Here is a 13,455-nt window from a genome sequence, read left to right as displayed (position 1 = left end):
AAGTTCTTTCAATATATTTGCTCTTAAGATTTTTCAAAACGTATTGTGAAGTTAGAGTTAAAAAAAGTGATCCCCATTAACATGTTTGATAAAGTCTTCTATGCTTACCTCAATATCAGCACTTCTTTCTTTAATTTTGCTTGCTGCCTCTTTAAACCGCTGTAACTCCATGCTGTCTCTGTGACCTTTGACACAGTGAATTGAAAAACAGCGTTCAAAATCAAAGGCAACCTCCAATGTTCTGACCATGCCAATAGTTTGCATCACCATAGCAAAGGGTTACAAACCATCTAAGTTCTGTGTGGCTGTTTGTACTAGAGAAGACGTTCCAAACATGCTAAAGTAAAAATCAGTGTAACAAAATATTAATATGAAACTATTGCTTTTCCCACATTAAGGCATGGATTACTACAATTCAAAAAGTAAAACTAATGTTTTGAAATTTTACTCAAGCGTACGCTCCTCACGTGAAAGGAGCAGGGCAGCCTGAATTACTGCATTTTTATGTGCATGACAAATGAAGGAAAAGCAGATCGTTTTCTTGAGATAGCTTTTAAAACATACCCTTCATCCTCCCAGTCGCAAGAAATACTTTTCAGAATTTTACCAAGCATGTGGCTTTATAATGAATGAAAATCTACTTGGCTTCACAATGGAAAGCTGCACTGTATCACAAGTTTTATAAAAAGTGGACAGTAAGAATGAAGAGTATGTTCTAAATGCTAGAGATGTAAGAGAAACATACACTAAAAATTTGGCTCCAGTAAAATAAGTATAGTTAGTAGTCAAAGTTATTAGTGGTGAAGTACATTTAAAGATCAGTTACACCATCACTGTCCATTATTTCTGTTTAGTCTTGCTAATCTGAACTTTAAAAAAGTTTTCTTTTAAATAATGAGGAAATTGTAAACAAATAGCTAGTGAGTGTACAAATGTATAGATACTCTTCTATGCATACACAAATCTAAAAATGCTAGTGCATGCAGGTAACTTCTTAGAACTCCAAGTTTCACAGCGGTAGAATAAACTCTTGTCTAAAGAATGGAATTTTTACATCCTCAGCAAACCTTTGGAAGACACTGAGACGTCCCTGAACAACTGGGGCAAGATAACACCTCTGCAGGCAACCTGACAATTCCAGATTGTGATCTTCTGCTATAAACTAAGCATACTTAAAGCATTATCTACTTAACAGAAATCAGTTAGTAAACCCACACCTGTGTTTTGCAATGAATCTGCCACTGTTTTACCATTCAAATACGTAGGTATCTAACAAAAAACATGCACCTTTTTACTGTTAAGCAAAACTTGAAAGGAGTCATAATGCTGCATTTAATAAAAGGACTTTGGAAGCTTCCAAAATGGTATGTTAGCCTAGGCAACAGTGGAAGATCCCAGTTACAACAGTGTTTAGAAACGTAGTATAGGAGGATCCCTCAGCTTGACACAGATACCACAAAGATATTTGTCCAGGATTCCATCAGCCTAAGAAGTCTTCTGTAATTACGTCAAGAAATAGACAATATTTTTAATTTATGCAATGAGAAGGTAGGAGCTTCATAATGAGTCACAAAAAGTTTATCTACAATGCCCATACCAAGTTGTAGAGCTACTAATTGCACAAAACTGCTATACAACAACTGGCTAATATTTTTCAGAAAAATATTGTCTATGTGACAGAATTATAAAGAAATGATAATTTAAGTAAAAAAAAAAATTCAAGCAACATAGGGAAATTAGAGATGTTAAAAGCAAAAAAAAGCAGAGCAAAATGGTAGAATAAAGTCACCTGCAACCGGAATACACCCAAAATACTATACAATTCTTGGTAAGTCAAACCTTGTGGCTTAGATTTGGTCCACAGTTTATGAAGGAGTCCCATAAGGATGTTAGACCATAAATCTTGGTTTTGTAGCTCCATTGCATGGACATGCTGACTTTTGGAAAGTTCATCTTTAATATTCAATTTTCCACGTGAGCCGCCACAGTTGACAGTTGACATCAAGTTGCCAGTTGACAAAGAGAACTTCATTTGGGGGTTGTTCTTCAATAAGGTGACAGAGGACTGGTGATCACATTTGTCAACTCTGCAGCTGTAGTTACCATTAGTGTCACTCTCATCATGAATAAAACCACAATTAACGTATCCTCCATTTTCAACACAAGGTTGGGTGAAAGCAAGGCAAGCAGAGCCAGAAGCAAGAGGATAAGAGCAGCTAATAATGACTTCAGGACATTCAGAATCTACTTTGTTATACTTACCCACAAATGCACCAAATTCTACATTATTATCTCCTTCTGTAGCCTTAGAGAAAACAGTCTCTTCATGCTTTGCTGAAGAATCCAGCTGACTTTTGCAACTGGGCCGAGATGGAGTGCTAACAAAAAATTTAGCTGTTGGGGATGTTACATGTGGCATGCTGTTGGATGAATTGCCTAATTTTTTACTTTTACTAACAGACTTTGAGATCTCTGCAGCCTGTATTCGCTGGCGAAGTTCTGGAGGGGAAACAACATTTGAAAATAAGGCACTGCCTGAGGAACCTGCCTCTTGAAAGTTTATTTCTTCTCTTCGGGGAACTGGAGCTAATTCCTGACCAATTGTCTTATGTTGGACTTCTTTGTCATCACGTATAGAAATGTTACAGAGTAAAGCATTATTACTTTCAAGGCCTCCTTGCGGAAAAGAACCAAAGACATTTCCAATGCTGTGCTTTTTCCACACAGAAGATCTGAGAGAGCCATCCTCAATGAGGTTTTGTGCCAAATGTTTTGAAATGCTCAATTCCCGGGTGATTTCATTATGAACCTTGCTGGCTTCTGAAGCTTTCTGTGCAGTCAGTGTTTTCAGAGTATCCACAGTTAGAGCAGAGAGATCCTGCAGGTGGCCAATCTGTGAATCTAAAGACTGTAATGACCGTTTTATGTAGTTGACGCGATCACCAACTTCCTTTATCTGAATGCACATTTGTTCCACCCTAAGAAAAATCAAATTATGAAGTAACTATGAAAGGTATTTTTCTCAATATGCAAAAGAAACAGCTTTGCAACTCTTTCTGCACATTTAAGGAAAAAGCCTCTGAAATTTCAAGATGGTATACTGTATAGTGTTGGACTGGTTTGTAATACAATGTTTGCACATACTTCTGAATCACAGAATTAACGCAGACATCAATAGAGGGCCTGCAGCACTTTTTCAAATTTATCAGTTTATTAAAACATCATGAGAAACTAAATAATACAATTGCCTTGGCTTACTGAGTGCTGCTGCTGATCAGGAAGCATCAATCACATCATTAGTTTCTGCATTGTAACGTCATCTAAAGTTTCTATAAATACTTTTCCTGAGCTGCATTTTATCGCCCCTTAAAGCATACTTCAAAAACCTGCAAAAGTTCTAAGCTTCTCTATTCAGAAATTTTATTTGTAGATATTCTACCGTTCAAATGTGACTCGAATCCTCTCCTCGCTTCCAGAATGAAATTTATCATCCTTTTCATTGAAATACATCTCAACACACAGCTCTTCAAAATCATGAAGTTTCTTTTGATCTTCTTCTGTCAGGAAGAGTTCTAAAGAGAGATTAAACAGTTAACATGCATATGTAGTGAAGTAGTACAGGTGCTGAAAACTAATAGCCACAACTTTACAGAGGGTGTTAAAAATAAAAAACCAAAACCAAACCCACCAAAAAACCACAGTGCCACCTAAGCCCCTTCCTCTCTCCTTGCTAGAAAAAAGTTCAAGGTCAAAGATTTCCACTAAAATAAAAATCAAAATAGTAACTGAGAGGATCTGTGCACAGTATTATCATTCCTTACTCTCCCACTCTCCAATCCCTTTTTCTTTGGGGCAGAAGCTAGATTCCTTAGCTGGATTTTATCATCTGTGGAACTTTTTTAAGTTGTCAAAGAGTTTTGATTAGAACAGAAGTTTTCCAGAAAGAAAAAGAAAAAAAAAAAAAAAAATCTTTCCCCATTAACAATAATGGGAAGTCTGATCTAGTTTGTTTGTTTGTTTTTGTTGTAAGTTAGTTCGACTGGAGATTTCTAGGGGCTGTGCATTATACCCTTCATGAAAACACTGGGACTTTGAACAGAATTAGAGTCTTATTCAATATTAAAAACATGGAAAATTAAGACCTACTTCAACTTTCCTTAGAATATACATTATAATGAAGAATACAGCACTTTTCTGACAGTTTGCTTTAATCATATCAAAAAAGTAGTAACATAATAACTATTCATACTTGGCCCATCTGAAGCCTTGTCTGTCTTTCTTCTTTTACATATACAGCAGAACAGAGAAGCCATGTGGCTAAGAATAATAAGTGGTGGAGGCAGAACAGGCTTTTCATGGTAGGCCATAATGAAATGATAGCGTTGATACTTCCACACAATGTTTGAAATTGCCTTGACTTGTAAATACACGTTGCTGAAAGGGAACAGAAAAGCATTAACAGATCAGGGTGGGTTTTCGGTTAGGGTGGCAGGAGGGGGGATGGTGGGGGGCTGCGTGTGGGAGGCAGAGTTGGTGTTTGGATTTTAGAAGGGTTTTTTTTAGGGTTTTTTTTTTTTAATATTTTGGTAACAATCTTGAATTCTGAAGCTAGTTAAGTAAGAGACAAAAGCACATACTTTTCTTTTACTGCAAAATTATTTTAGCGGAAGTTGGAAACACATTCAACAAAATACCATGATCCAAAGCAAGGAGCGGGTTAAAAAATTCTCTCATCTGGTAACGTCTCAGTACCTTTCCTCAGAAATAAATTACACTGAGATCAAATTTCAAGTTTGCCAAACAAATGTCTAACTAAACCCAAATTTTTATATCAGACCATGTTAATTCTGCAAGTCTACCATTCTTCAGTTAGTGAGCTGCTTATTCCCATAAACCAAACACTTGCAGAGAACTGTAAAGGACAATTTACTACAATTCAGCTCAACCAACTAGAGAATGTTAAATGAATTTAGGAACAGCAGTCAATATACAGATCCAGAAATTATTTTGTTTGTTTTCTGACAAAGAGAAGTTACAAAATGCTTTCAAGTTCTTTTAATCTTCCAATTCCCCTGGCCTCATAGATGTGACACATACCAGTCACATCATATGCTTCCCTACTTAGTCACAGGCTTGCAGTGAGGAGGAGATGAAGACCAGCCTCAGAACTTGAAAATATTTCCAGCAAATGGGATTGCTTTGAACTGGCATCAGTTCTTCTTATCTTCTCATCTTAGTGCAGTGAAATAGAAACTTATCAAAGGAGTATAAAAAATTAACAATTATCCATATACTTACTTGAAAAATGCAATAAGTAGATTCACCATAATTATGTACTGTACAAAGAGGTAGACAGCTTGAAGAAACGGGGTCAACCATGTTCCTGGGCCGCAGAGATGAGCAACTTTCTCGTCAGAATTATTTGCACATACTGTGTTGGGAAAAAAAAAGACACAGAAAATACTTTTGGAACTCCCAGCAAGTATAGATGGGTGGGGTGGGGGAAGGACAACAACTGTCATGCACTGTTTCTGTGGTTCAAAATGTTTCCATGCATTTAGGAACATGGTAGAAAAATACATGAGACAAAGTTTCTGGTTAATACTATGGTATAATCATAGTATTGGATTAAAAAAATAGCATAATACCCCACCACAGCCCAAATTTTTACATGACAGCTGTGGGGGAAAATTCCAGAATCTTGCTAGGAATAGCCTTCTGAGTAACTGTGATTAAGTATGATTTTCATTCTAAGCTATTCAAGCTTTATAAAGAATAATAAAAAAAGTCAAGTCAAGAAGTTATACAGCTGCAACCCACAGAGGAGATAATCCAATGAATGGAATCAATGTCAACAATACTGGGCTTTTCATTTCATAAAATTAGAATTTCGTAAGACCTTGAGAAGACCTTACCAAAGTAAGTTTTCTCTTTACTTGCTTCAAAATTGCAGTGTCTTACCATCAATTTCATAGGCATACACTTCACCAAAAATCATCCAGTATGGATGGAACACAATATCTCTAGCAAGAGTCCAAGACGGTGCCTCATCAGGATACAATATTGCCTTCCTGGGAACACCAAAACTAAGTAGTACGAGTGCCATAATCACCACAATGTAAAACATGTTGGCCACCTATTAACACAAAAAAAGTCAGTTAACCCACAAGGTCATAATTACGATTTCACAACTTTAAGCACTTCTACAGTGACAGCGTAAGCTTGATGAATTCTATGTATCATACAAAGAAGAGAGTCTAGGACGCTTGTTTTCCAGTCAGAAAATTGTGTTAAATAACAATCCCTGTAAAAAAATTTCATTTTTTCCTTTCCTTTCTTAAAGAGTATTTAGTATCCTCAGCCAAAAGCAACTGAGTATTGCCTTTGTAACTCAAATACCTATTATGCAGATGAATAGCAGCTGATAAAGAGAAACATTCCTTCCTAAATGCACTCAATAGCTGCACAAAATGCAGACGTAGTTTTCCAAAGGCTGAAAAACAGAACCTAGGCCTCTCGCAAGAAATCAAAGTGAGAAATGAGCAACTTGACGCCCCCATTTTTAAAGAATGACAGAGTTCAACTTTGTAGGAACCATTCTGTAGGGAGAATAAAACCAAACACCCTTTCTACTTTTGTATATGCGGTTTTCAAGCCTTAAAACCTTTAACATTTAGAAATAGCTTACTGACAGTAAAGCTAACTTATTTGTTTTTAAATTTAAAGAACTGAATATTTTTTTTTTTGAGAGAAGACAAGAACAGAGCCACAATCCATTCACAGTTTTCCACAGCACAAAATATGAAGGTGCTTTAGGACCCAAAACAAGCTAGTGTCTTGCACTAGAGAGCACAAAGGCAAGAAAACCAACACTATAAATACAGCTCAGACCCAAAGTGGAAGCAATGCTAGATGAATCAATAAAAAGGCATCATCGTATTAATTCAAGTCTCTGACATCGAAGAACAAAGCAGACCAGAGGAGGAAGCTTTGCCAGCTTTTTTACAGATATGTGTAAAGCTCCATAATAAAGGAAGCTTCTAATCAGTGCTTATTTTGAAACACATTATGTTAAAGTTATATTCCAGCTAGCTAATTCTGCACACCGAACTGTTGACATATTACACCAGGATAAGCAACCTTTTTCTAAATAAAACTTTGAGAAAACAGGATGCAGCAAGAAAAACATATTTCAGTTGTGGGGAAAAAAAAGCACCAACAACACAAAAACAAAACCAAAAAATACCCAGTAAGAGCAGTAGTACTTACCATTTTCCCAATCATCATAACGTAAGGTCCAGCCTGTTGATTTACGGCTAGAAAATCCAGTAATCGCACATACCAAAAAATTATATTGAGACAGTACGTTATTCTTCCAGCAACGAAGACATAATTTTCTCTGTAAGTGTTTTCACCAAAATTCCCCTTTGCACCAAATCTTAATGCAAACCCAATGAAGAAAGTGACAATGGCAACTGTGTCACTGATATTGAAGTAATCACTGAACCACACTTTAATCTTCTGATTAATCTTCCCAGCCTCTGACATAAAAATCTGCAATAAAAATAAGTCAGATCTGTTCACATTTATTGCACATGGACCAACACTGAAATATATGAATCAGTAACACTTTTATACTTGCACAAGTAATATAACTATTCAAATGAGTAACTGTTTTACACTGAGGAATCAAGTCCAAAAAAACAAAGCAGTAGGCCAAGAAACACTGGTATTGAAACTAGCAGCCTATACCAAAGTTTAAGACAAAGGTATTACAACATGTACTCTGATGCTTGAAGTTTCTTGGGTTCTCTTGTTTATAAACACATTTTAAAGCATTCTGTTTTAATTGACAAAGAAAACTAAAATCCCAGATTGTTACAGGCATACCTCACGAATTTTCTCAATTGCTGATGTGAAAATGTAAGCAATAACAATCCACTCTTGAACAGACGGTAATTCTTCCATTTTTACAAGAACCACAAATGTGTAGAGCATGAGGAATCCTAAGTATGCCAACTAAAAAAAGCAATGCAAATTATACATGTAATTACTGAAGGGTTCTTTATAGATGTGCATGGAATCTTTTGATGTGGTATACAATAAAAGCTTTGAGTAGGATTACAGTACTATATTTACCCCTTTAAGGAGACAAATATAAGAGGATACAAACATTTTCTTCTTAGAAGAGGAAAAACAGCTGTAATAAGCTATTATTAGCAAAGCTTTGTTCTTATTACAGCTAGTTTTCCTTTAATACAAATTTTAGAGTTTCTATTACAGCAATTTAAACAAAGCTGTGCATGAACACTTTAGCCTAATAAATGATTACAAAATTCCTGCTTGCAACTGATGAAATTAATTACTTGGGCCAGAATAAAAATGTTCATGCTAATTACAAATCTTAGCTTAAAAAAAAAAAACAAAAAAAAAACCCTCTCTCAAAGCCCACATCATGAACTTAAAAAAACCCAAACCATGGAGCATTGCATGTGCATACGCAGTTTTCCAAAATCAAGTACTTCTCATTTCCAGCTTAGCAATGTAAGGTTTTGGGGTGGTTTTTTTTGTTTGTTTGTTTTTTTAAAGTACTTAAACTTTGATTTTTCAGGTCATAGAGCTACATCTTGAGACAACAACCCAAAAACCTGTGTTAGATTTCCAAATGAAATACCCATTAAAAGAAGAAAACTCACTGTATTAAACCAAAACTTCACAATTGGTGCATGATAAAACGCATAAAATTTCTGTGTAATTGGAAGTCTTTTAGGTTTTGCTGGAGTCTCCATATCATGCTTTTCTGAAGTGCTGTCCAAGATCCTTACTTCTTTAAACACCTCCTAAAATTAGAAGACTGTTAACTTCACATACAGAAATATATGCTTTTAGCCACTCATTTTAACTCTTGCTTTAATTAAAAAAAAAAAGTAATTATTTTAAGTTAGAAATATTGCTTTTAGTATCTCCCCCTGCCCCACATTACCATAGGTATTTCGTCTGCTGCATTCTGGAAATTGTTTTCACTGTCATCCATTGCCATTTGATGGGCATCTTGAGATTGAGGAATATGTGACATTTCAGCCTTGGTCTTATATTCCAACAGCAGTATAGCAGGAGGGAGTAAAATACTCAGTATCACCTGGACAAGATGAGAAGACTAAGTTCAAATAGTTCACAGCTACATTAAAGTAGCAGAATACACCAACACACATAATGTCCTCTGAAAATATATTATCCAAATTTCAATTGCTTGTTATTGAGGGAAAAAAAAGTAGAAAATAATTAGTTGTTATTACTTATAAACACACTTAAGAAGCTAAGATCACACATACAGAGTGTTTCTTGAAGATACAGGAAAGGACTAGAATCAACAAATACCAAAACTAAAAGCCATTAGAAAGAACGTACTCCAAGCCTGAAGATCTAGAGATGTTCTGTTTACACTCTGTTGCTTTAATCCATTCCCAGAAACTCTAGAACTGTGTACTGTCAAGGTGTATTTAAAAAGCATATACAAGTCGAGGTTGTGGTTTTGGTTTTTTTGGGGGCTGTGGGGTGTTTTGTTTGATTTGGGTTTTCTTTCTTTCAAATTATGGCAGAAAAATGAGCTAAGGTATGGATGAAGAGAATAAGTTAAAGCTATTTATTGTCATTAGCCTGTTAAAAAGCAAGCAAGAAAATGGTTAATCAGTTATCAAAGAGGATTTTAGTAGGTCACAAGTTAAATGGTGCTGTAGATATTTTGTAGGAAAATTTTATTCCATTATATTCCTAGCAACAATTAGGTTTTGGTACACCATTTCAAAGAAATATGCAACTGCCATTTTGGTTCAATTGATCTACATCACAAAGGGCACCACTGGAAAACCTATCCCTGATTTGCCTACACTTGTTCAGTCTGTGCCCTGTTTTGCTCAACTTCTTCCTCCAAAATAGGATATACACAAAGCTTTTCTACATCAGGTCTTATGTGCTGCCTGTAAAAAGCCAAAACGTATGAAACTATATTCTTACAGTGGGTTTGCTGTCTGTTAAGGTTTTTTTACCTCTATGTTTTTAGTAATGGATTAGTATTCACATGATCTCTTTAAGCCTCTGATTAAAGGCTACTTGCCTGGTTTTTGCCTTCTATATTTCTGTACCTTATTTGAAAAGATAATAGAGTGTCAAAAGAAGAGTTAACAATAAATACTTCCAGTTTGATTATGTTATAGGAGATTGTTTTACAGGATTTATTATGTAAGCTATAGTAGTGAAAGCTTTATACTAATAGAATTTAAAACACATGCTTTCCTTCCACTTAAACATAAATTCCATTGATCCTTGTTACACCAATGAACTGCGACAATGCTTACTTTGTACCATGAATTCTTCCTCATGTTCAGCCTTCCCATCCACATATCTGATAACAACATCTGTGTACAAGTATGTGCTACAAATGGACGAAGCCTGGATGACACTGCTAGCTTCAGGCAAGTTGAGTTGCTCCAATTTTTAAGCTCATAGGTTAGTAATTTCATTGCCATAGTTTCATCTTGTCGGAAGGACTGTTCTAACAGTTCAACTGCCAGTTGACCAAACTCGCTAGAATGAAGAAAAACCAACAAAACAAAATCTAGTATCTATAGAAATTACCTTGAGTTTAGGTCAAGTTTTCTTGTACAATCAAATTCTCAGTAGCACAACCTGAAGGGACTACCACCTGTCCCTCCTGTACAGATAACACTGTACAGTAATTTTTAACTACAACACGTGAATCTGTGACTTCTATTAAAAGCATATGCAGGCTACAAACAGCTGTTAAAACATGCAAGAAAATTACATGGAAGTAAGTAAATGGCACATTCAGTGTAATTTTAATTTAACTATAAATCATGACTTGTTACAGCTCTCAAGAGAGTGCAATGCCTAATATAAAACTTCTACTAGAGTGCCACTTAATGCTTTTTGCAAAAAGGAATTGTCTTCAAGTGTGCTAATAGAATAGTTTGGGGTTTGTTCACATATAGCCCACTACTTCTACTGTAAATTTCAAGAAAAGGTCTTTAACTATATAAATGTAATTTACTTGGAATACTGTTTCAGTTCTTCTGAAGTATCGTCAACAAGGTCACTTTGTTTTGCTTCATATGCCATTGAACGATACACTTTGCAAGCAACTAAGGCTTTTGCCATGGACTCTTCCCCATGCTGCCAGAAGAAGAGGGCCATCTTCTGCCTCTTCATTAACACCGCCCAAAGTAACAGCTCATTGAGAGGGTAAGCAAAACGTCTCATTTCAGGATCATCTATGTCTACTATTTCATCTTTGGTTCTTTTCTTTTTTCCCTCTTCTGTACCAGTGTCAGTCTAAAATAAAAATCAGAAAGTTACATTTTAGATCTCTTGGCCAGTACATAACTTGAAATAAAATGCTGAGTGATCCAATATCAAATTATATGTAATTAGAAAAAGGAAGTTCTGAAGACTTGAAAAGCAGCTGGAACTTTTTTCAAAAACTTCAGTTGAGTCCAATTCATTTTAATAACTAGGAGACGGAATTACTTTGATTTACAGATCAAAAGAAAAGCAGTAACTAATATACCCACATACAAATGAGGAAACTCATGGAGACACATGGCCAAATCTTGCTCTGTCTACAAAGCCATGTGAGTCCACCCCATTGCTAGAACTATGCCAAAGATAAGGTTTTTGCTCCCTAACATATCAGAGCTTATCCAGAAGTCTACTACACAGGAAGTTAAACACTCTTTACAGAACCCTGAAGCATGCTAGACAGTTTATGAACAAGTACAAAAGCAAAGCTGAAATTCCAGCTTTACCAAAGTTAGTAATAACCGCTGCTACTCGGACTTGAGGGGCATTCACCTGGATTTCAACCAGGTTCTCCACGCTTATCTGCTTAAAATAAACCCCACCATGGTCCCCTCACACATCTGTACCTTTGGTTTGTACGGCTGTGCTGTTTTGATGAAGTGATTATGGCGCATTTTTTCTTTCTTGTCTGCCCTGTTACCAAAAGACTCATGGCTTTTACACATCTGAGGAGTAGTATTTGAAGGATTTCGCCCAGATCGCTGTAACAAGAATAAAGGGAAGGGGTTTGGTTTAGTTTTTTTACTCTTACCTATTATGCATTATGAAATCACCTGTTTAGAGCTAGATACTTAGTTGAGCAATTTAACAGCTACTTTGCCACTGAAACAGTGATGAACTTATGTAACAGCAACAACCAGAATTTTCACTGGGTATTTAAAAAAAAAAAAAAACAAAAACCAAAAACCAAACCAAAACAAACAAAAAACTTGTTAAGAAGTCACAAAGTAGGCAGTTATACTTGTTGCTTTACAAGAAACTAAGACATCTGCATCCCAAGCCCTGATGAATCTGCATGTTTAGTGTCCATTCTTCCCCTATGAGTAGGAAAAGAAGGAATAACAGAGAAGGAATTTATATGTGCTAGAATAAGAGAGGCAGGAGAACAAAACCTTTTGTTTGTCCTCAATCCCCAAAAGCTACCAGTTGCCCTCATAGGCCTTACTATTGCCTTTAAAAGAACTAGTCCATTGACAAGAAGAAAAAACCAGTACAGATCCAATTTTCCTCCAGAACACATAGGTTTGTTTGTTGGTTTTTTTTGGTTTTTTGTTTGTTGTGTTGTTTTTTGGGGGTTTTTTTGGTTTTTTTTTTTAAAATCGAGAACATACGAATCAGCATGTCCTGTTATCCAACTGCCACATACCCGATTGTTCCCGCTGAGACTATTGTATATAGCTCTAAAGCGTTTTCTTGTATAGGTGCATCTATAGGTTCCTCCCATCAGATATTCAATAACCAGCCCCACATCAATCAGGTTGATTTTATATCCCGGAGGAAGATTTCCCTAGGAATATAAAAAGTATTTTTAGTTTTTCAAATTATAATCTTAAACTTGCCAAGAATGTTTCTACACATCACATCATAGCTCTAAATAAAAAACAAATTAACCCTTGCATGATTAAAAAACCCATCTATATGGCTCCATATTTATCAGTTTCAAAAAAAATACAAGGTTATAGCTTCTTTTCTATAATCTCCCTTAGCAGGGTAGACATCCATTCTGTTGGGGGGGGTGCAGACTGGTTTTTGTCTATTATTTCAACAGCCAAAAACTACTCTTAGCTGGGAGTATCAGTTTTCAATCCCACCAAAAAGAAAACAATCAGAAGATGAAAAAGACAACACTCATCAGGTTTAACATCTTTCTGAAAGCAGGGCGCTAAGCATACAACAGCAAGTATTGGAAACAACAGAATGACTGCAGAGGTAGTTTATTATTTACAATAAAACCTAATTAATAAACCTAAGATTAAATTGACAGTCAAATATAAGAAATCATCAAAAAACTAACACTGCTACTTCGACAAATTTTTATATTTACAGCATACCTGTTTGACGTCTCGAACAAGATGAAAG

At 35.7% G+C, this 13,455-nt stretch overlaps 1 protein-coding gene across 1 annotated transcript in view; it reads right to left on the bottom strand.

Annotated features, from left to right (window-relative positions):
* The window catches only part of TRPM7 (transient receptor potential cation channel subfamily M member 7), a 67,293-nt gene that overhangs the window by 9,338 nt on the left and 44,500 nt on the right, over window positions 1–13,455 (bottom strand). Inside the window, exons 13-27 of the mRNA XM_035899560.1 lie at window positions 13,428–13,455; window positions 12,743–12,883; window positions 11,943–12,077; window positions 11,069–11,349; window positions 10,356–10,584; window positions 8,984–9,139; window positions 8,697–8,840; window positions 7,891–8,019; window positions 7,270–7,554; window positions 5,962–6,136; window positions 5,299–5,431; window positions 4,250–4,434; window positions 3,440–3,572; window positions 2,263–2,978; window positions 109–185 (exon numbers count right to left, since the gene is read on the bottom strand). The exon at window positions 13,428–13,455 is cut by the window's right edge and continues 20 nt beyond it. Of these exons, the coding sequence (XP_035755453.1) occupies window positions 109–185; window positions 2,263–2,978; window positions 3,440–3,572; window positions 4,250–4,434; window positions 5,299–5,431; window positions 5,962–6,136; window positions 7,270–7,554; window positions 7,891–8,019; window positions 8,697–8,840; window positions 8,984–9,139; window positions 10,356–10,584; window positions 11,069–11,349; window positions 11,943–12,077; window positions 12,743–12,883; window positions 13,428–13,455 (2,947 nt within the window). The remainder of the gene's footprint in view (window positions 1–108; window positions 186–2,262; window positions 2,979–3,439; window positions 3,573–4,249; window positions 4,435–5,298; window positions 5,432–5,961; window positions 6,137–7,269; window positions 7,555–7,890; window positions 8,020–8,696; window positions 8,841–8,983; window positions 9,140–10,355; window positions 10,585–11,068; window positions 11,350–11,942; window positions 12,078–12,742; window positions 12,884–13,427) is intronic.

The sequence above is a fragment of the Egretta garzetta genome, unplaced genomic scaffold (genome assembly GCF_000687185.1).
Source record: "Egretta garzetta isolate BGI_Z169 unplaced genomic scaffold, ASM68718v1 scaffold287, whole genome shotgun sequence".
In the NCBI taxonomy this organism is placed as follows: domain Eukaryota; kingdom Metazoa; phylum Chordata; class Aves; order Pelecaniformes; family Ardeidae; genus Egretta; species Egretta garzetta.
Note: the sequence above shows the minus strand (reverse complement) of the source record. Positions and strands in the feature narration are given on the sequence as shown.